The sequence below is a fragment of the Nannospalax galili genome, unplaced genomic scaffold, assembly GCF_000622305.1.
Source record: "Nannospalax galili isolate Female #2095 unplaced genomic scaffold, S.galili_v1.0 scaffold888, whole genome shotgun sequence".
In the NCBI taxonomy this organism is placed as follows: domain Eukaryota; kingdom Metazoa; phylum Chordata; class Mammalia; order Rodentia; family Spalacidae; genus Nannospalax; species Nannospalax galili.
The window spans coordinates 574508-595601 of record NW_008357921.1 but is presented as its reverse complement, the minus strand read 5'-3'; the positions used below and the strand labels follow the sequence as shown (position 1 = coordinate 595601).

Sequence of the window (21094 nt, the reverse complement as noted above, 5' to 3'; positions counted from 1 at the left end):
TGCCATCTCTCCAGCCCCTCTATATTTAACTTTTAAAGCCAGACAATTGTTTTATAAATCCAGTTTCTTCCTGCGCTAGGAAAGTTTCTGGAGAACTTCAGGCCATAAGCAGGTATGGCTGGATGGGAAGATGAGGTGGCATCTAAAAGCTGAAGTGTTATGCAGAGATATTTACCATTCAGATACTTGGTTGCTGAGACAGAAAGGAGTAATGGGGGCAGGTAAATTACAGATGTAATTACAGTGATGTAATTCTGGGCTGTGTTGTAGGTTAGTGGGTATTTGCTATACTATTTTTATTTTTTATTTTTTAATATTTTATTATTTTTATTTTATGTGTATGAGTGTATTGCCTGCATGTAGGTAAGTGCACCCATGTTGTGCAATGCCCGCGGAAGACAGAAGAGGCCGTCAGATCCCCTAGAACTGGAGTTACGGACAGTTGTTAGCTGCCATGTGGGTGCTGGGATTCGAACCTGGGTCTTCTACAAGAACAACAATGTTCTTAACCGCTGAGCCATCTCTCCAGCCCCGCTGTACTATTTTTAAAAAATAGTTTGCTGATCGTCATAGCAAAATTTTATTTTTATTCTTGAAACTTTCAAAATTTGTATGGAGATATATATTATTGTGTGTGTGATATGCATGCATGCGTGTGTGTGTGTACAGGCACACACATGCAGTGGTTCATGGGGGGGGTCAAAGGACAATTTTGGGGAGTTGTTTTCTTCTACCATGGGTTCCAGGGATTGAACTCAGGTCATCAGGCTTGTTTACCAAGAGGTTTTCTTTTACCCACTGAGTCATCTCACTGGACCCCTGGAGATAGTTTAAAAAAAGAAGGTCTAAAACATATGTATTTAAACACAACTCCAATAAAACTGATTTCTGGTTTCAGAACAGTATCTTAGGAATCTTTATATTTTATAGTTTATATATTATAATGGGCTTTGTTTATGAGCAGTGATTGTTCTAGAGACTTCTCATTGAACTCAGAGACTTAGTCTTTGCTTTCCTTCCAGGAAAGCACACAGACGTAGTGTCAACTTTTGCCTACTATTACTGCCCTATTTTGCCTTTTTTTTTTTTTTTAACTTTTTTTTTTTTTGGTCTTTTTGAGACAGGGTCTCCCTGTAGCCCCAGCTGTCCTGGAACTCACTATGTAGACCAGGCTAGCCTTGAACTCACAGAGATCTGCCTGCCTCTGCCTCCCGAGGGCTGGGATTAAAGGCGTTCGCCACCACGCCCAACTTTTTTTTAAACTTTAAAAAAAATTATTTATTTTTATTTTATGTGTATGCGTGTATTGCCTGCATGTAGGTAAGCACACCCGTGTTGTTCAGTGCCCTCAGAGGTCAGAAGAGGCTGTTGGATCCCCTGGAACTGGAGTTATGGACAGTTGTTAGCTGCCATGTGGGTGCTGGGATTTGAACCCAGGTCTTCTGCAAGAACCACCAGTGTTCTTAACCACTGAGCCATCTCTCCAGCCCCCATTTTTTAAATTACACTTATTTGTATTTAAGTGTATTTACACAACACATGTATGCACACATGTGTGCACACACACGTATGTACCATGGTGTGCATGTGGAAGCCAGATATACCTCAAAGAGTCAGTTCTTCCTTCCCCTATGTGGATCTCTGGGATCCAGCTCAGACCATCAGACCTGGCAGCATCTCACCAGTCCCTATTTTATCTTTTAAACAGGCAAATTTTTGTCAGTCTGGCCACTTGTCTTGCTAGTTTTTGCAGACCTAGCATAAAGCTTCCTCTCTCTTTTTGATCAGGTAAACCTCTCCAGTTGACTCTTCAGGCTTGTGATGTCAAAGGAAAAGAAGATAAGTCAGGACCTGAAAATCTCCTTGTGGAACCATGGACAAGGGATGGTGAGTAGTACACGGTTCATTGCTAGTGTGCCCAGGCAGCTGTGTGAACTTACACTCTGACCTTGGAAATATTCATGTTAGTGTTTTGTTGTTGTTGTTTTGAGACAAGTTCTTACTGTTTAGCCCAGGCTGGCTTCTGACTCGAGGCAATACTCCTGCCTCAGCCTCCGAAGTGTTGGGGCAACAGGCATTAGCCACTGAAGACATTAGTCTTCACTTCAGGTTGGCAGTGGGCCTAGCATACTTTCTCTGGTTCAGCTTTAATCTTTCTAAGTGGTAATGACTTGTAACAGCATGTAAGTGTTTGAGAGTCTGAGGCTGTTTGAAGTTGAACTCTTACAAATTAGAAACTCAGGGCTGGAAAAATGACTCAGTAGTAAAGTTGCTTTTTGCAGAGGGCCTGGGTTCAGTTTGTAGCACCCTCATGGTGACTAACAGCTACCTTTAACTCCAGTTCCTGGGGATCAGATAGACTCTTCCACCCACCTCCCTTTCCTGTTCTCCCCCCATTAGATATATAAATCTTTAGATTTGAGCTGTGCGGTAGATTTGTTTTGGGTTGTGGTTCAGAGGGTGGGGTGTAGGCAGGAGCAGTCAGCTTCACCAGGATGTTCCACTATCTCTTGCTCCCTCAACTGAAAAATGAGCCTTAAGAGCCAGGGAAAGAGAAAGTCCTCATAGCTGCTGGTTTGGATGGGTGTTTTTTTTTCCCCTTCCCCTTACAGCAGTGGAAGCTGTTCAAGAGATACACTCAAGTTCCCCATTTGCAGGGAAGTTCAAGTTATGGAGGAGTGCCACTATAGTACCCAAGAATGCTCAGAGAAGGAATGTTGACGTGTGAGACAACTGATATTCCTGAACATCTAGATGCCACTAATCATGGGGTCTTAAAGAACTGAAAGGATAGATGTATTAAGTCCTTTAAGTCTGTGACTAGTTAATTTCTTCCCTTGTCATTATAAGAGATTAAATTTGACAAATTGGGGGGCTGGAGAGTTGGTTTAGTGGTTAAAAGCACTGACTGTTCTTGCAGAGGGCCCAGGTTTGATTCCCAGCACCCATGTGGCGGCTACAAACTGTCCTTAACTCCAGTTTCAGGGGAATCTGAAGCCCTCTTCTGACCTCTGTGGCATTGCACGACACGGGTGCACTCACATACATGCAGGCAATACACTCATACACATAAAATAAAAATAAATAAAATAAAAAAAATTTTGACAAGTTGGGGGCAGTGTGTGAACTGTAGATTTAAAATATCACAAATGACTGGACATGGTGCTATACACCTATAATCTTTGCATTCAGCTGGCTGAGGAGAGAATCAGGACTTCAAAGCCAGCTTTCGCTACTTATATAATGATAGCCTATCTCAAAAAAAATTATTGTTAAACAACAAGAAAAGGAAACAAAGTTATTTGTTTTCTTTGTGTGTGTGTGTGTGTGTGTGTGTGTGTGTGTGTGAGTGTGTGAGTACAGTTGCATGTATGTCATAGCAGCTCTGTAGAAGTCAGAGGACAATCTAGGGTGTCAGTCCTTGTCTTCCACCTTGTTTGAAAAACAGTGGTCTCAGGACTGGAGAGATGGCTCAGTGGTTAAGAACACTGACTGTTCTTGCAGAAGACCCCGGTTTGAATCCCAGCACCCACATGGCAGCTAACAACTGTCGTAACTCCAGTTCCAGGGGATCTGACAGCCTCTTCTGTCCTCCTCAGACATTGCATGACATGGGTGCACTTACCCACATGCAGGCAATACATGAATACTCATAAAATAAAAATAATAAATAAAATATTTTTTTAAAAAATAAAGAAAAACAGTGGTCTCTTATTTGCCATTGCATGGCCTTTGAGCTTCCAAGGATTCTCCTGTTTCTGTTTCCCATCTTGCCACAGGAGCACTGGGATAACAGATGCAGGCTATCACTACGACATCTGACACTGCATGTGTTCTGAGAATCTGAACTCTGGTCCTCACACTTGTGGGGCAAGCACTTACTTTATCCACTGAGCCACCTCCCCTGCCTGGGTTTTATTTATTTTTTTTTTAATGTTTTTCTTAAAAAGGTGGGCGGGGGGACTAGAGAGATGGCTCAGCTGTTAAGAGCACTGGCTGCTCTTCCAAGAGACCCAGGTTTGAATCCCAGCACCCACAGGGTGGCTAACAACCATCCATAACTCCAGTTCCAGGGGATCCAATACCTCTTCTGACCTCCGTAGGCATTGTACAACATGAGTGCACTTACAAACATGCAGACATAGCACTTATGCACATAAAATAAAAAATAAAGTTTTTCAAAAATGGAACTTAAATATGGCTCTAACAAAGTGTTAAAGAGTCTCTCACCTGAGTGTGGTGGTGCTTGCCTATAATCTCAGAATTTGAAGAGGCAGAGACAGGATTGCCTTGAGTTAGAGCCAGCCTGGGCTACATAGTGAATTCTAGGCCAGTCTGCACTACTTTGTCTCAGAAAACCAAAAACATTAGAATACTAATTAAAATAGTCTCTCTGATTCTGTTGATTGATACTTCAGCTACCTGGAGACTAAAATTAAAAAGCACACAGGCTTTCAGCTTTTACTATAGATTCCTTTTTATTTTTTAAATTTTATTTATTATTTTTACTTTATGTGTATGAGTATATTGTCTACATGTATGTAAATGCACTTATGTCATACAGTGCCCTTGGAGGTCAGAAGAGGGTGTTGAATTCCCCTAGAACTGGAGTTAAGAACAGTTGTTAGCCGCCATGTGGGTGCTGGAAATCGAACCTGGATCCTCTGCAAGAGCAGTCAGTGCTCCTAACCCCTGAGCCATCTCTCCAGCCCCTACTATACTTTCTTACAAATGTAAACAGAGTTGCTATTTTATAAAATCAGATCATATAACAGCCTCAGTCTATGATTAAATAAGAACATAAACTTCATTTCAGTGTTTTGACCTTCACAAGCAGAGTGGTTGAGAGCAGGTCAAAGTTCCATGAAGAAAGTTGATTTAGCACTGAGTTTAGCATGTACTTGCATTACAGCCTTCACAGAGGTTCCAAAGAGAAGAGAGGCCTTGGGTCTAATAGAAGACCTTTTTGTGAGTTAAGAGATAATTAGTGCATGTCGGAGACAGAGACAGGCAGATGTCTTTTGAGTGTGAAGCTAGCCTGGTCTACATAATGAGTTCCAGGATAGCCAAGGTTTATAGACTGAGACCCTGTCTAATCAAAAATGGCAGAAAACCAAACTAAACAAAGAGATAATTGGCAACAAAAAGCTACATAACAACTCTTGTACAACTATCAGTGAATGTCAGACTTTTTAATTAATTAATGAAAGAATCAATAAAATATTACCAACAGTTCAAAGGAGAATTCATAAGACACACACAAACCAATGGGAATGCTAAAATTCATTTGCAATTAGATGCAAAATTGTTCAATATCTGTAAAGAATAATCAGCTACATTTCTATAGAATTCAATTCTTATTCTTTAGGCAGGAATCACTTGCATTACTATCAGTATTCAACTTACATAGTTATAGCATAGCTTAGAGACAAGAAAAGATGGAAATAACTCAGAATGCTTTAGACACCTAGTATTCCACCCTCCACACTATTTCAATGTCTTTCATAATCTTTCCTGACAATGTTCTAGAAGCTAACCAATCCCTTTCTCAGCCACTGAACTTGATTATCTTTATCATCCCAGTCAAACATGAGTCACGGTTTTAGGGATGACGCAGGAAGATGATTGATCATGCAGTCTTCTATCTCTTTGATTTAAAATCCCAGTGTGAGAAGATTGTGCCCTGTGTGTATGAGGGGAGCTACCTAACCAGTTCTCTGCTTGCCTAAGGCTTTTTCAGGGGTCAGTTCTGTCTAAAGGGGTATTTTTTGTCTAATTATCACAAAGGTAGGCTAGGTTACCCCTGGTTTTTGTTAATAATAGCTCTAAGGACTATAAAAATGACTCAGTCATCCTAACTTTGTTTTTCCTTTTTTAAGGTTTTCTTACAGAGACTGGAAAAACCAGAGCAAGCACTATTTTTTCTACAGGAACTGAATCTGCCTTCCAAGTTACACAGATCCGAATTATGGTAATTTCTCTGCTACTTTCTTCAAGTAGTGGTACTGCTTTTTTTTTTTTTTTAAGTGAATTATATTTCAGAGGTCCTTGTAACTGATTTTCATTGGGTATGCAGCAGTTATTTACTCCGTGTCAGGCCTCAAGCAGAGGGCAGGATCACAAAGATGAATCGTGTTGAAGTCTCTGCATCATAGGACTGTGAGGATTGAAGAAGCTAAGGAACATTTCTTGGGAGGTCACTTCCTTACTTTTCTAGGACTTAATCTATTTGAATATTTTTCATTGGTTTCATCTTGACAGAAGCTGTATTTATTGAAAATAAAACAGCTATAGAACTTCTGCCACTTTTATGGTCTCCATCCAATCTCTGTTTCCAGGTTCGCCGTGGTGGCATTGGTGCCCAGTGTGGGCTGGTATTTGCCTATAACTCACCTTCTGATAAGTTTCATGCAGAAGAACACTTCAAACGGTTTGAAAACTACGACAAATGGAAGCTTCACAATCTCAGACAATTCATAAAAAGCAGGTACAGAGCAGAGCAAAAATCTGTGTGGTCGATAGGAATGTATCTGTTCTCTTATTGGCAAATTGCTTCATAAAGAAGGTGCTCTAACCACTGCAGGGCCATACACATTCCTTACTGTCTAACAGAATGTACAAAGATGAATATTAGTTTATTCATAGCATTTTACTTGGCCCTTTCTGTCACTAGAGTCACACATCTTCAAAATGGCTGGAGAGTGATCCATGCCTTAGTTAGGGGCAGCCTGCATCTTACCTGGCCACTGGGAATTTATCCATATCCCGAACTCACTTCCTGCCATTCATGCTTTTACTAAAGATATTTATTAAACACTTACTATATGCTAAGCCTGATGCATTAAGATCATACAGTGAGGAAAGTGGTAGAGCCCCTAATGTAGAGAGAGAGCTTTCTACCAGGAGACTGAGTTAACTGTGTAAAGAGTGCTATGTAGGAGGCTTCTGGGAGCAGATAGCACCTCACCTGATATGGAAGGTATCCCTGAACCAGCAAGTGGTGCTGTGATGTTTCTGAAGAATGTAACTCATTCTTCAGAATAGCCACTGAACGAAGTAGAAATAGGGTGGCCTAAACAGGGAAGAGCAGGCACAGGGGCCTAGAGGTGAAGTATGGCACACTGCAGGAGCAGGTGGTTGTGTGGCTGTGGCACAGTGTCAGGAAGAGTGGTGAGGGGCAACTGGAGAGCTGAGAGGCCAGGTCAATAGAAGTGTCTCTGTCTCTGATTCATTTGTTCTTTAAAGCGTATGTGTGTGGTAAGGAAGCAAGCACGCAGGAGGGTGGAGCATGTTGTGGAAGTTCTAGAGGAAGATGAAGGACATCAAATGTGTATTTTTGGAAGAACTACCCAGGCTCATGCTATAGCAGCATGAATAGAGGACAGCAAACATAAGAGGAGGGGGAAGTGGGAGGAGGCTAACATGTTGCCCAGGAAGCCAAAGATGGGAGCAACCTGGATCAGCTCAACACTGTATCAGCAACAGTGGAGCAAGGTGATCTGAAGCAGCAGGTCCTGGGGACAACTGACTAGAGAACAGGAAAGGTGACCTGAAGCAGCAGGTCCTGGGGACAACTGACTAGAAAGCAGGAGAAGAAAGGTGTCTTGGGCAGCACCAAGTCTGAGGTTTAGGGCTTGGGCAGGTGGGAAACTTGGTAGTGCCTTTCTCTGGAATAGAAAATGTCCCAGGGAAAAGCAGGTTTAATGGAAAGGTGACAAGTTCCATGTTGGTCCTGCTAGAACATTCTGAAAGCCTTTGAGACAGCTAGTAGCCAGTAGAACAAACAGGTCAGCAGCCTAGAAGAGACTCTTATGCTGCAGGGACAGGCATGACAGTCATTGAAATGGTCATTACAAATGTGGGAGCCAGGTGTGGTGACTCATGCCCTCAGTCCCAACACTCAGGAGGTTCAGGTAGGATTGCTAAGAGTTTGAAGCCAGCCCATGCTAAGTGAGACTGTCTCAAACAAACAAAAAAGTACAGATAGGAGGGAATAAAAGAGATGACTCCAGAAGACTGTCTACTGGGAAGATACAGTTCACTTTGGTGTGTGGCACCAGTATTTAAGAGGCAATAGAGGTGTGGTGTTAGCGTTACCAGGAGTCAGTAAGATGAGACTCAAAGTGGACATACCACAGCGGTCATTAGTGACTGCTCAGATAGTGTCACCCTTCTTATCACTACTAGTAGGTTAGAGCTTATGGAGCAGAGCCTTGTTGCTGCCTGTATTACTGTATTTCCCAGGAAATTGGGTTTTAGAGTTAACAGAAGTCTTTAGATAATCACCCAGTACAGTGCTGCTTTGGCTTTAATGTGTATATGAATCACTGGGGGATCTTGTAAAAGTCTAAGTCCAATTTAGTAGTTATGGGGGAAACCTGAGACCTTTTTTTTCCTTCTATTTTCATTCTTTCCTCTATCTCCTCCTCCATGTTGTTTTTCTTTTGCTTGTTGAGACAGGGTCTTACTAGCCTCCATTGCTTAGAACTTGCTGTGTAGCCTAGATTGGCTGAACATGTAGCAGTCTGTCTACCTCATCCTCCCAATTGCTGGGATTACAGGTGTCTGCCACTATACCCGGCATGATTTCTTTTGAATAATAACTACAGGTAACACCTAATTTTAAGCAACCATGTTCAACTCTTGGGACATACTAAAATAGGGTTTTTTTCCTCTAAACTTTCTGTCAAGCAAGGTCTCTTTTTAAATTTTTTTATGATTTATTTTTATTTTAGGTGTATGAGTGTTATGTGGCATGTGTGTGAGTGCACCCATGTCAAGCAGTGCCTCAGAGGACAGAAGAGGGTGTCAGATCCCCTGGAACTGGAGTTACAGATAGTTGTGGACAGTTGTTAGTTGCCGTGTGGGTGCTGGGATTCAAACCTGGGTCTCCTGCAAGAACAGCCAGTGCTCGTAATTGCTGAGCCATTTCTCCAGCCCCTCAAACAAGGTCTTTTATATCTTATCAAGAATGGATTTGTTTTAGCCTAAATACAGACTTATTCACAACTCTTTTAATGTTTTGATATGGTTCTATTCTCTTTTTTTAACCTCTATTTGTTTTTTTTGAATATTTTATTTATAATTTTTGTTTTATGTGTATGAGTGTATTGCCTGCATGTATGTGAGTGCACCCCTGTCATGCAAGGGGAACTGGAGTTAAGGACAGTTCATAGCCACCATGTGGATGCTGGGAATCGAACCCAGGTCGTCTGCAAGAGCAGTCAGTGCTCCCAATCGCTGAGCCATCTCTCCAGCCCCAGTTCTAGTCTCTTAAATCCTTATTTAGTTCGCCTGCATATAATCAGTTCCTTTCCAGTTTGGAAGTTAAAAATATCTTGCCTATTTTGTTGTTGTGTCCTGGGTCAGCTGTTTGGCTCTTGGGCATATGTAAGAGGATGGTATTCAAGTCCTGTCTACTATGCAGTGTGGTTCAGTGAGCAAGTGAGATTGCTTCTATGTTCCCTAACTCTTTGCCAGCTTCCTGTAGTGCAGAGATTTTCTTGATGACTAGAGTAGATTTTCTGCCAAACAGGTGGCAAGAAGATAGGAAGATTGAGAGTTCAAGTCTGGCCTGGGTTATATAGCTGGAGGTTGAACCAGGAGTGAACCAGGGCCTTGCATACACCAGACAAGTCCTATGCCACTGAACTATATCCCCAGCCCTCAAAGAATACATTTAAAATTTCTCAAACATGCGTTATGGATGAGACTCATTGACATTTGGAGCTAAACAAATTCTATTTACCCGATGAGGCCAACTGTATCCCAAAAGGTTTATGCCAAGAAAGGCCTATGTGAAGAAGAGAACAGTTCTTTCCTTTGTTCCAGAACCTACTTTGGACTGTCTCCACTACTTCCCTTAGTTGTCTGTGGTTGCTTGTCATATCTGTAGATTGCAGTCTGCACTGCTAGCTCGTAGCTGGGTCATAGGCTGAGTGGGATAAGGTTTTAGGCGTGGTACTTGAAAAGAGTGTCTGTTTCTCCTCGTTACCACTTAATTCCTGAAGAGGGGGTAGCATTTACCTGTCTAGCTTTTTATTTACTTTTTAAAATATTTTATTATTTTTATGTGTATTGCCTGTGTATTTATATGTATTGCCTGCACTTAGGTAAGTGCACCCATGTCATGCAATGCCTGTGAAGAACTGAAGAGGCTATCAGATCCCCTGGAACTGGAGTTATGGACAGTTGTTAGCTGCCATATGAGTGCTGGGATTCGAACCTGGGTCTTCTGCAAGAACAACCAGTGTTCTTAACCACTGAGCCATCTCTCCAGCCCCACCTGTCTAGCATTTAAAAAGCATTGGTTCATGGTTGTTCTTCCACTTCAAGGCTGGTATGTTTTCTTGGAAGAACTTCCTAAAAACTGGAGCTCTAGGGGCTGAAAGCCCCAAGCTTCTACCCTTCAGCTGTTGCACATGGCCCACACCTCAGGCTGGTCAGACACGTTAGCCAGACATATGGAAGAGACACCAGTTCTGCTTCTCCTTTGGTTCTTTCCAGAAGTACCCCCATGGTGCCTCATGCCTGTATCTTTCTGACTTCAGATCTCATTCTTCAAATAAGCCATTATCTAGAGAAGTAAACTTTTTCCTTAGTTCCCAAATTTATGTGGTCTGACATAGTTCCCAATTCACAAATGGAATGTGTGGGAAATGGGGAGGCAGTTACCACCAGCTACCTTGTGTGTTCCAAGAAGTACCAGGCGCCACACCCAGTCCCCGGTGTTAGTCAGCAGGCTTTCTTTATGAGTTAAATGCCATTTGGATGAGGCCTTGCTTACCAGATTCTGGAGAAGCCTAGAAATAGGAAATAGTGATTATCCTGTGTTCACAGGATTGGTTGCTCATCTGATGACCTTGGAGAGGATGATCCAATTGGCTGGTTTGAGCTGGAAGAAGAGTGGGATGAAGCAGATGTCAAATTGCAGCAATGCAGAGTTGCCAAAGTAAGTACCAATGAGTCTGACCTTAACATGTTCACCCACTTTCCTCTTCTATAAATAACTGCTGACTGTGCACCAGCCCTGAGCTGACACTGGGACCCCAGAGCAGGGTCAGCATCCAAGGTGTTCCTAGTCTAGTGGAAAAGACAAATGTGACATGGACTGTGATAAAGGGAGATTTAACTCAGCCTGGAATTCACTAGAGAAGGCTTCATTGGAAAGAGAAAGGAGAAAGTCATACCAAGTGCTAGAAATGGAAGACATCAATTCAAGAGAAATAATGTTTTTTCCTCTGACAGTAGTAAGCACATAGGCATAAATGCAAGAGAGATGTGCTTGTTACCCTGACTCTGGGAGAAGTAGTGACTGGCTATGCAATGTATTTTTCTTTTTCTTTTTCTTTTTTTTAAAAAAAATATTTATTATTTTTATTTTATGTGTATGAGTGTTATACTTGCATATAGGTAAGTGCATCCGTGTCATGCAGTGCCCATGGAGGACAGAAGAGGCTGTCAGATCCCCTGGAACCGGAGTTACGGACAGTTGTTAGCTGCCATGTGGGTGCTGGGATTCAAACCCAGGTCTTCTGCAAGAACAGTCAGTGTTCTTAACTGCTGAGCCATCTCTTTAGCCCCACATGTATTTTCTTAACCTCAAGTTTAAATCTTAGACTAAATAAGAGAATTCAGAACTATCATCAGGGTTTGTACAAAGTATGTGCAGTTGAATAGATTCAAAAAGGCTCCACCAAGAAGATGGCTCAGTGGATAAAGGCACTTGCTGCCAAGTCTGATGGCCTGAGTTTGATCCTCAGAATCTACATGGTGGATAAAGAGAACTGATTCCTGAAATTTGTCCTCTGACCTCCACAAGCACACCATGAGACATGTGTGAGGTCCCCACATACATACATACATACATACATACATACATATATACATACATAAAAATTAAAAAAGACATCAAGGCTTTCCTTACAAAAGGAACTTTTCTTCCTACAAAAGGAACTTTTAATTTTCATAAGAAAGAGTTTACACAAAAATTGGGCTTTGAAAATGGTTTTGCTTTGCATAACCAAGACTGTTTCTATAGCTCCCAGCAAATGGATTGCATGTGTCAGTAGAGGACTTGAGGTGATTCCTTAGGGCATTAACTGATTCATCACAGCTGGATTTTTTTCTCAAAATGACTATTTCTTTTTTTTTAATTATTTTCATTTTATGTGTATGAGTGTGTTGCCTGCATGTGTATAAGTGCACCTGTGTCATGCAGTGCCTGCAGAGGTCAGAGGAAGGTATCAGATCCCCTGGACTGGAGCTCCAGATGGTTATTAACCACCATGTGGGTGCTGGGAATCAAACCCAGGTCCTCTGCAAGAGCAGCCAGTGCTCTTAACCGCTGAGCCATCTCCAGCCCCCCTCAAAATGACTATTTCAAAGGGCTTCTTCAAAGGGCTACTTCTCTTGCTTTTACCTGGTTTTTGCCTTGCAAGAGAATCATTTCTTTACTGTAATCTTTACAAAACCTGACTTCATTCAGCATGTATATTATCTATTTTTTGTTTTTTGTAGATCCTGAACTTACTATATTTTGTGTCTTCAGTGCTGGGCATGGTGATACCTAATAACTTATTAAGATAGTTTTTAATTATTAAAATATTTAAATTTTCCTAAAAAGGCCTTCTCTATCCTGTTTCATTGTATTTGGGAATTCTGAGCCGTTCTCTTAGAATTCTCTTATCCTTTCTAGTATTTGATGGTGAAGTTCCTCTGCACTCGTCAGGAGTCAGCAGAGCGCTTAGGCGTGCAAGGCTTGAGCATCAGTGGGTACCTCCGGCCTGCAAGGGCAGAAACAGAACTGAGCATCGTCTGTGCCCACTGCAGAAAGGACACAGAGAGTGTCTGTGGGGCCACTCTGCTCCTCAGAACCCTGCAGTTCATCCAGCAGCTCGCCCATGACTTGGTAAGGTTTCCTCCATTATTATATGGCATTCCTCTGGAAAAAATAAATGACAATGTTCAGAGAAGTGAGCAGCCAGGGAAACCTGGTCCCTCTGAAGCCATGGCAGCATGAATGAATACAACAGGCATCAGCTTGGGTGAAAAGTCTGGGGAGGCTGAGCTGTATGGCACTAGTCAGTGAAAGACTAAATGGTATGTTGTGAACTCTCCTGGATTAGATCTGCAGATACTGGTAAAGATCCCTACTCATGTTTGCCTGAGAAGCTAACAAAGCAGCATCATAGGATTTATTCTTTAAGTCTGAGTATTGTTTATGAAGTTTAGGTCAATTTAACTTATTAAAGGGACTAAACTATCAGGATTTGAGATTGTTTTTGGTTTTAATGCTGGTTTTATAGTCACTGATAAAACACAGTAACAGTTCATGAACAGAGAGAGACTAACAGCTGTCACTGTGGAGTGCATGGCTTACTTCAGCGGAGCCCTCTATGTGTGTACAGCAGTGTCCACTCTTAGCTTTCTTTCTGCTCTGCACATTCAGAGGCGGTGACTCAGTGTACATATTGCCTTTTGCGGTCTTTGTTGCCAAGAGCTCCTATCACAGCAGAAAAGAGGGAGATGCCTAGAAATAGTGACTAAGTTTACAACAAAAGTACAACCCACAGGCACCAAAGTCAGATATACTTCAGTACAGTCTTGGGCAGCAGCAATATCAAGTAAAGATTGACTTATTATGTTGTGCCCAGCGTGGTGGCGCACGCCTTTAATCCCAGCACTTGGGAGGCAGAGGCAGGTGGATCTCTGTGAGTTCAAGTTCAAGGCCAGCCTGGTCTACATAGTGAGTTCCAGGACAGCTGGGGCTACAAGGAGACCCTGTCTCAAAAAAAAAGAAAAAAAAAAAAAGATTGACTTATGTTTTATACCACCAGAGAGTCTTTGTGAATATGTCTATGTTAGGAGTGTTTTGTACCTCTATACATTTATATATGCATGTACTTATATACTAGACATATATACACACTTACATTTCTTAGTTCAGACTAACTATTGGTTGTATGAGAATTTCACTCAGGCAGGACTATCACACTCCTTAACAGTAACAAATAAATGAGATGTTCCAGTAATTTTTTAAATGTATTTTTCAGTTTTACTTTTTCTGGTCTTTATATTTTTTTAGGTGCAGCAGAAGGAAAGTGGCTTAAAATATAAATCTTTTCTGGACTTCACGGGTCTTGATTTGCAGATCTTCTGGATTTTTTACAGTAAATTAAAGCAAAAGTAGGTCAGAATTTGTTATAAGATGATAATCATAAAGGGTACTGAAAAGATTTGCGTTTTGCTATTCTAATTGGACATTTTTTTCTTCTGAAAATCTTACTTTGTATTAGTATGTATTCTTCTGATTTGATAGATTTAATTCTTGAAAATAACACCTCGATTTCCATAACGTATTTAAGAAACATTTTCACAAACAGTTTCTTCTTCAATTATCCTTACAGCTTCTAGGATAAATAGATCAAGTATTACAATAGTGCAGATTTAGCATTTCTAATCCAAAAATCCAAAATCCAAAATGATACAAAATCTGAAATTTTTTGAATACCACAAATGAGCAGTTCTGCATCTCACCTCGTATCGTGAATCACAGTAAAAATGCATCTAAAATATGGCTGCAGATATAGTTCAGTGACGTAGTGCTTGCTTAACATGCATAAGGTCCTGGCTTCAATCCCCAGCACTGCAAAAAAGGAAAAAAAAATTATCTAAAGTTACCTTTGGGGCTAGAGAAATGGTTCAGTGGTTAAGAGTACTTGTTGCTCTTCCAGGGGACCTGAGATTGGTTCCCAGCACACACTTCAGGCAGCTCACAACCACCTGTAACTCCAGCTCCAGGGGATCTGACACCCTCTTCTGTCCTCTGTGGGCACCTGTGCTCATGTGTACATACTCCCACACAGATTCACATGTATGCATGTAATTAAAAATAGTAAAATTTTAAAAATAAATAAATACATAAAATTACTTTCAGGGTGAATCTATAAGGTATACAAAACAAATTAATGATTTTAAAAAAACTATTTGTATGTGCGTATGTGTCTGTGTAAATTTATGTGCACATGTGGCCCTTTGTGTGTGCAGAGGCTACAAGAGGGCATTGGGTGGCCTCTATTATTCTCCCGACTCTTCCTTTGAGGCCAAAGGAACTCACATTTTCTCAACTAGGGTGGAAGCCAGCAAGCCCACAATCCCCCTCTTCCTGCCTTTCTTGGTTATAGAAATTTGCTGTGATGCCAGGCTTATTGCATGAATGCTGGAATCTGTCAGTCCTTGTGATTGCAGAGCAAACATTCAACCTTTGAGCCATCTCTGCAGCCCCATGAATTTCATGTTGAGTTTTTTGGTTTTTGGTTTGGCTGGTTGTGGTTTGTTGTTTTGTTTTGTTTTTTGAGACAGGGTCTTTCTGTAGCCTCAGATGGCCTGGAACTCACTATGTAGACCAGGCTGGCCTCAATCTCCCAGAGATCAGCCTGCCTCTGCCTCCCAAATGCTCCCCTGCACACCATGCCCAGCTTGAATTTCATATTTAAACTTGGGTTCCATCCCCAGAGATCTCATTATATAAATACAGATATTCCAAAATCTGGAACTCTTCTGTTCTAGTCCCTAGTATTTTGGGTAAGGGATACAACTTATCTCCTCATTTTACAGAAGAGATGATGAAGCAGGATAAAAAATTAGCTTCTGTCCAGGCGCAGTGGCACACGCCTTTAGTCCCAGCACTTGGGAGGCAAAAGCAGGTGGCTCTTTGTGAGTTCAAGGCCAGCCTGGTCTACATAGTGAGTTTAGGTCAGCTGGAACTACAGGGAGACCCTGTCTCAAAAAGAAAAAAAAAAAAAAACTAGCTCCTTTCCCCAGTGGGCAGAGTCTAGACGGAGTCTGTGTTTTCAGATTTCTGGTGGTGTTCTTTGTGCTCTGCCCAGCTTCTTACTTAGTGTTCCTTTTACTGAACCTGATGTCTTAAGGAAAGCCCTTTTTAGACAGCTCGGTGGCTTTGGAGGTGAAAGCAACTTTCCCTTCTGCTTTCTTATATTCTTTGTCCTTCTGCAGCCCAAGGGAAGAATGCATCTGTGCCCAGACCCTGCTACTGCAGCTCTTGCAGAGCTGTTTCTCAGTGCTGCAGGGAGACACACCAGCTACCTCTGAGGAGAAGCCTGCAGCCCAGCGCCCTGAGGGAGTACAGGCTGCCAAGGAGCTCTACACACACTTATGTGATGGTAGGGGTTGGGATGTGCCTTGAATGGGACTGTATGCTGGTGGCCATAGGCCTCTTGCTCTGTAGAAGTATGAGGGGTCCAGTGAGCCAGAAAGAGATTGCTGTGGAATATGAGTTCTCCCTACCTCCCTCCTCCTCCTCTTCCTCCTCCTCCTCTTCCTCCTCCTCCTCCTCTTCTTCCTCCTCCCCCCATCCTCCTCCCTCCTTCCCTCCCCCCTTCCCTCCCTCCCCTTGAGACAGGCTATATATATCCCAGCTGGTCTCTAGCTCACTATGTAGTCAAGGATGACCCTTGAACTTCTGATCCTTCTGCCTCTACCTCCCAAGTACTAGGATTACAGGCAAGTGCCACTATACCTGGTTTTATATAGTGCTGGGGATCAAACCCAGAATGCTAGGCAAACACCCTGAAACCTGAGCTGCAGCCCCAACATCATGTGCCTTTTGTTTGTTGCCTTTTGAATTACTATTTTGAGTTCAGGATTTGTTCCTTTTTTGGGTGACTTCCTGGTAGTTTCAGATATACAGCTATGTTATGTTGAGAGTAATTACTGTCACACTGTTTAACTTTAACTTCATCAAAGACACTGGGATGAGGCCAGTAGATTGAGAGAGAGAGAGAGAGAAACTATAATGATGAATTGAGAATGAAACACATGTCACCGTCTGACGGTATTTTTAAGGCTTTGCCAAGTGTTGTATGAAAAGAACAGAGAAGAAGCTAGAGAGCTTGGCTCATCAGTGAAGAGAATGCACTGTTCTTGGAGAGGACCTGAATTCAGTGCCCAGCACCCACATCAGGCAGCTCACAACTGCCTGTAACTCCAGGTCCAGGGCATCTGACCTCCACTTCTGGCTTCTGAGGGCACCTGTACTCATATGCACAAACTATACAGAAACACACAACACTCTTAAAAAAAACAAATAAATGAAATAAAAACTTGTGTTTATGGTCTTTGTTTTAGTTAAATGTAAACAAAATAAATTATACTGTCTAACCTATATAAAAATATTTATTTGCTCTGGTACAAACTACAAGATGGAGTAAATTTGTAGCCCAGTTATAGCAGGTATATAGCTAGTGAATCAGTGGAATATATTAGAGTTGATTCCATTGTTCTTTTTCATTAGTGATAGATAGAGCTGATGGAGACTCCATTCCCATGGAGATATTAAAACAAGAAGTCAGGAACACCCTTCTCAATGGGGCTGCCATCTTCTTTCCTGATCGACAGACCCGGAGGAGCCATCTCTTCACCATGATGGTAATTTTGTGTCAAAAGTGTGGATTCCATAGCTGAATTTCAGTTAGGATGAGATCTAATACTTTGTTTTCATTGAATATGTGACAGATGTTTTCTGATGCTTACTCTATGCAAAGGTTTATGTGGGACACAGATTTTGAAGGACATGTCCTGTGCTCAATCTATATTTCATAACCTGTTCTATTGCTTAGTCATAGTGTAGTCTCCATCCTTATGGCTTGCCTACAACCAAATTTTCTTTCCCAAATTAGGAGAAATTTTAAAATGAATTATATAGTAAATCCTTCTGGCCTCCAGTTGTCTTCGTCACCTAACTTCAGCAATGACAAACTCACCTGATCTTGTTTCACCTATCCTAGCTCATCTAATTTTCCATCCCCTTTTCCACCCAGTATCATTTGGAAGTAAATCCCTAACCTATTATAAATGGTTATACAGAACTATAAATGGTTCTGTATATGACTATGAAAAAAAAACCAGATTTTTAAATTATATGCATGTGAGTGCTAGTATTCTTGGAGGCCAAAGGTATCTGATCCCTAGAGCTGCAGTTACAGGTGTTTTGGTTGTAAGCCACCTAAAGTGGGGTCTGAGAATCAAACCTGGATTCTCTGCTAAAACAGGGCATGCTTTTAACCACGGAGCCATTTCTCTAGCCCCAGGTTTTAATCCTCAGTTGGTTCTTCCCCACCTAATCTTTCTCCATGTTACTCAGAGTCATTGTGACCATGTCTTACCTCCCCGACCCTTCTGTGCCAAGCAGGGTCCTACATCTTAAATCTCCTGGAATACCCCTCAATGCCTTGCGTAGAAATAGGAGTTCAAGGGCTAGCAAGATGACAGCTGGTAAAGGTGCCTACAAGTTTGTTCCCAGAACCTACGTGGTAGGAGAGAAAGTACTTGCACAAGTTGTCCTCTGACCTCCACAAAGTAGCCCAATAGCCCTGCTATTATTATTCCTATGGTTATCATCGTAGATTATAAACTTGCAGGATGAAGGGGAAGCTTTGACTTTGTTTAGAAACAGAAAGCTCACAAGAAATATTTTCTGTCCTGCGACGGACCAGCCCAGACCAGAGCAGTTCAGTCCGACGGGAGCAGGGTCCCCAAAGGGTGGACAAGGATTCAGCGAATGACAGACAAACACACCGGAGTTGGTGCAAGTCTGAGTGTAATTTTGCAGCTGCAGAGCTCAGATTATAAAATACAAAGTTACATGATTACATCAATAAGCCATTGTTTTGCGGTTTAATCATTTTTCTTAAGAGTTCTGATTCCAGAGACAAAAGTGAAACACAGGTGAACAATACATTGTCAAACATTAACTAGCACTAAACAGAAAGTTTCTGTTTTTCATCTTGGTGAGTCACATTAGAGACCTTTATGTTTTGTGGTTACCCGATGAGCTGACCTCAAACCACTATTGTACTTTCAATACTAGCTCTGTAATTATTAATGTTTCTATTTGAATTCCAGGTGATTCACAACAATGTTGCTATATATCTGTCTTTTATATTTCCTTATTCATTAATATGTTCCAAACCCCAAGTTACATCAATATCCTATTCTAATCCTGTAGCTCTCATGAAATCCTTCCAAGTATGGGACTTATAAACATAACTATTTCATCTTAATAAAGGTGGTGATAGCGGTGCCAAGGACACCAGGTGTTTCCCGGGCCCCCAAAAAGCCCAAGATACAGTGACAGTTAGCAAATAATAGCAAGTAAAGCATGCCAAGTACACTGCATGTTTCTCAACACAACCAACTCCAAGAGGCAACCTTCCTTGAAGTCCCAGCCTCAACCCACGGAGTATCTCATGTGGGCTCCATTGGAGATGGCGTGACAGAAGGCAATATTGATAAAGCCTATCTTCAGGTGTGATGCAGGGATTAAGTGAGCCACCTCAATACATAACATGCCCTTCAGTGGCTTAAAGCAGATGTTATTTTTGCTACCATAGTGTGAAACAATAACAAAACCCAGTTATAAACAAGACTCACTAGTACCATTTAACTCTGTAAGGTACAGGGTAGATCCTACATCCACCTCATATTACAGGAAACTAAGGCATTTTAATGTCTTTTTATACTCCTAACAAATGGGTTTTGGTAGCATTCTAATTCAAGGATGTATTGTAATTCAAAGGAGTCACGCAAATATATTTAAAACTAGCATGACACTTAGTAGAGAGCTATACCTTTAAATTTTGCACTTTCTGTCCTAAAGCTAAAATTACTTCTTCTAAAGCGTTTATCCTCATGTCTAGCTTTTGATTAATGTTATATTGATCTGCTAAAGCCAATGAAATATTTTTGTTAAGATTATTTACAAAATGTGTCGTTTTGACTTCTTCCACTAGAGCAATAGAGGAAACAGTAAGTGAAGTCAAGATGGTAATCAATGCGCCTATGCCCAATATCAGCATTGCAATGAATCTTTTTGGCCTGATTAATTCATTTAAATTCTTCAATGTTTGTAAAGCTAAATTATCATACCAAGGATCTGATCCTAAGCCTACTGGAAGCATAACAAAACTAGGTTGCTTTAATAGCACTATTACAGAATAATCTTCATCCAATGCGGAAATAAGACAATTAGTAAACACACAGTAGGTGTGCTTTCTTTCATTTTCCTAAGCAGCGGCACGTTTGCAGCCACAAAAAGCCGGAAGAGACTGGGATGAATATTTGTATTATTATGCTCTAGAGAGTGACTCATGTATATGGGAGCCACCCATCCGGGAGTAAACCATCTTTTAACTGGTTCTCCATAAGTCTGAAGTTCAAAATTTTTAAATTTATTTGTGTTATTTAACAGATATTCAATATAATTATAATTAGGATTTGGAATAGAGAAATTATAAATAGAATCTTTAGACCCTGGAGGCTTATATTTAGATACTTTAGAAGGAAATCCACAATTTAACCATTTTGGATAAGTGATAAAGGAATTCCAAAATTGATCTTTATCATGATACTTTTGAAAACAGTTTTCTAAAGGCATGCTAATATCAGGATCTAGAAAGGTTTCATTATAGTTATAATACCCTAAAGTTAGCATACCCAGTTCCCACATTAATCTTTTACCAGAATCAGAGCTGCGCAGGAGCATCTGTGTAGAAAAGTTTTTATAGTTAATGGGTAAGCATCCAGGCATCACTTGCCCTTTTAAACTTACACAAATGTGAGTGGTATCTGGCATTCCCTCATAATTAACAATTTCAGAAGTTAAATGAAAAGTTTTAAAATCTTCAGACCCACCTAAAAGTTGGTTATAGTTAGTCATTATTTTAATTTGTGATCCATCTCCCCATCTTACAGGATGTAAAAGAGGCGGGTTAGGTACATACGCCCAATAAATCTCCCCTGAAGCAATTGACGCTTGTACGGTCAGCACAGCAAGAATTGCAAGAAACATGTTTTCTTTTGTCAAAGGTCGCCCTGCAGCAACCACAGTATTTTATGCCTCATGTGTCAGTTTTTTCACTTGTCTCCAGGTGGGCAGGCTGGCTTCCTGTGTTGATCGGGCCTGCGGAGGAGACACACTCAGCTTCTGTAGTTTATGCATCACAGATTTCAGTCTTCCTTGATTCCTCCTTTTCCTGGGCTTGATTGTAGGGCTTAATGAGCCTGTCAGGAATCC

The 21094-nt window shown here is 41.2% G+C and overlaps 1 protein-coding gene across 3 annotated transcripts in view; it reads left to right on the top strand.

Moving 5' to 3' along the window:
• Nucleotides 1-21094, top strand: part of Zzef1 (zinc finger ZZ-type and EF-hand domain containing 1) — a 165687-nt gene that overhangs the window by 55449 nt on the left and 89144 nt on the right. For all 3 annotated transcript variants that reach the window (XR_001872100.2, XM_029557454.1, XM_008855631.3), the window contains 8 exons: nucleotides 1789-1887; nucleotides 5880-5971; nucleotides 6339-6487; nucleotides 10840-10951; nucleotides 12698-12910; nucleotides 14087-14187; nucleotides 16018-16184; nucleotides 17315-17448. Coding sequence is in view for 2 of the 3 variants with exons in the window: in XM_029557454.1 (XP_029413314.1) it covers nucleotides 1789-1887; nucleotides 5880-5971; nucleotides 6339-6487; nucleotides 10840-10951; nucleotides 12698-12910; nucleotides 14087-14187; nucleotides 16018-16184; nucleotides 17315-17448 (1067 nt within the window). In the remaining variant the exon portion in view is untranslated. The remainder of the gene's footprint in view (nucleotides 1-1788; nucleotides 1888-5879; nucleotides 5972-6338; nucleotides 6488-10839; nucleotides 10952-12697; nucleotides 12911-14086; nucleotides 14188-16017; nucleotides 16185-17314; nucleotides 17449-21094) is intronic.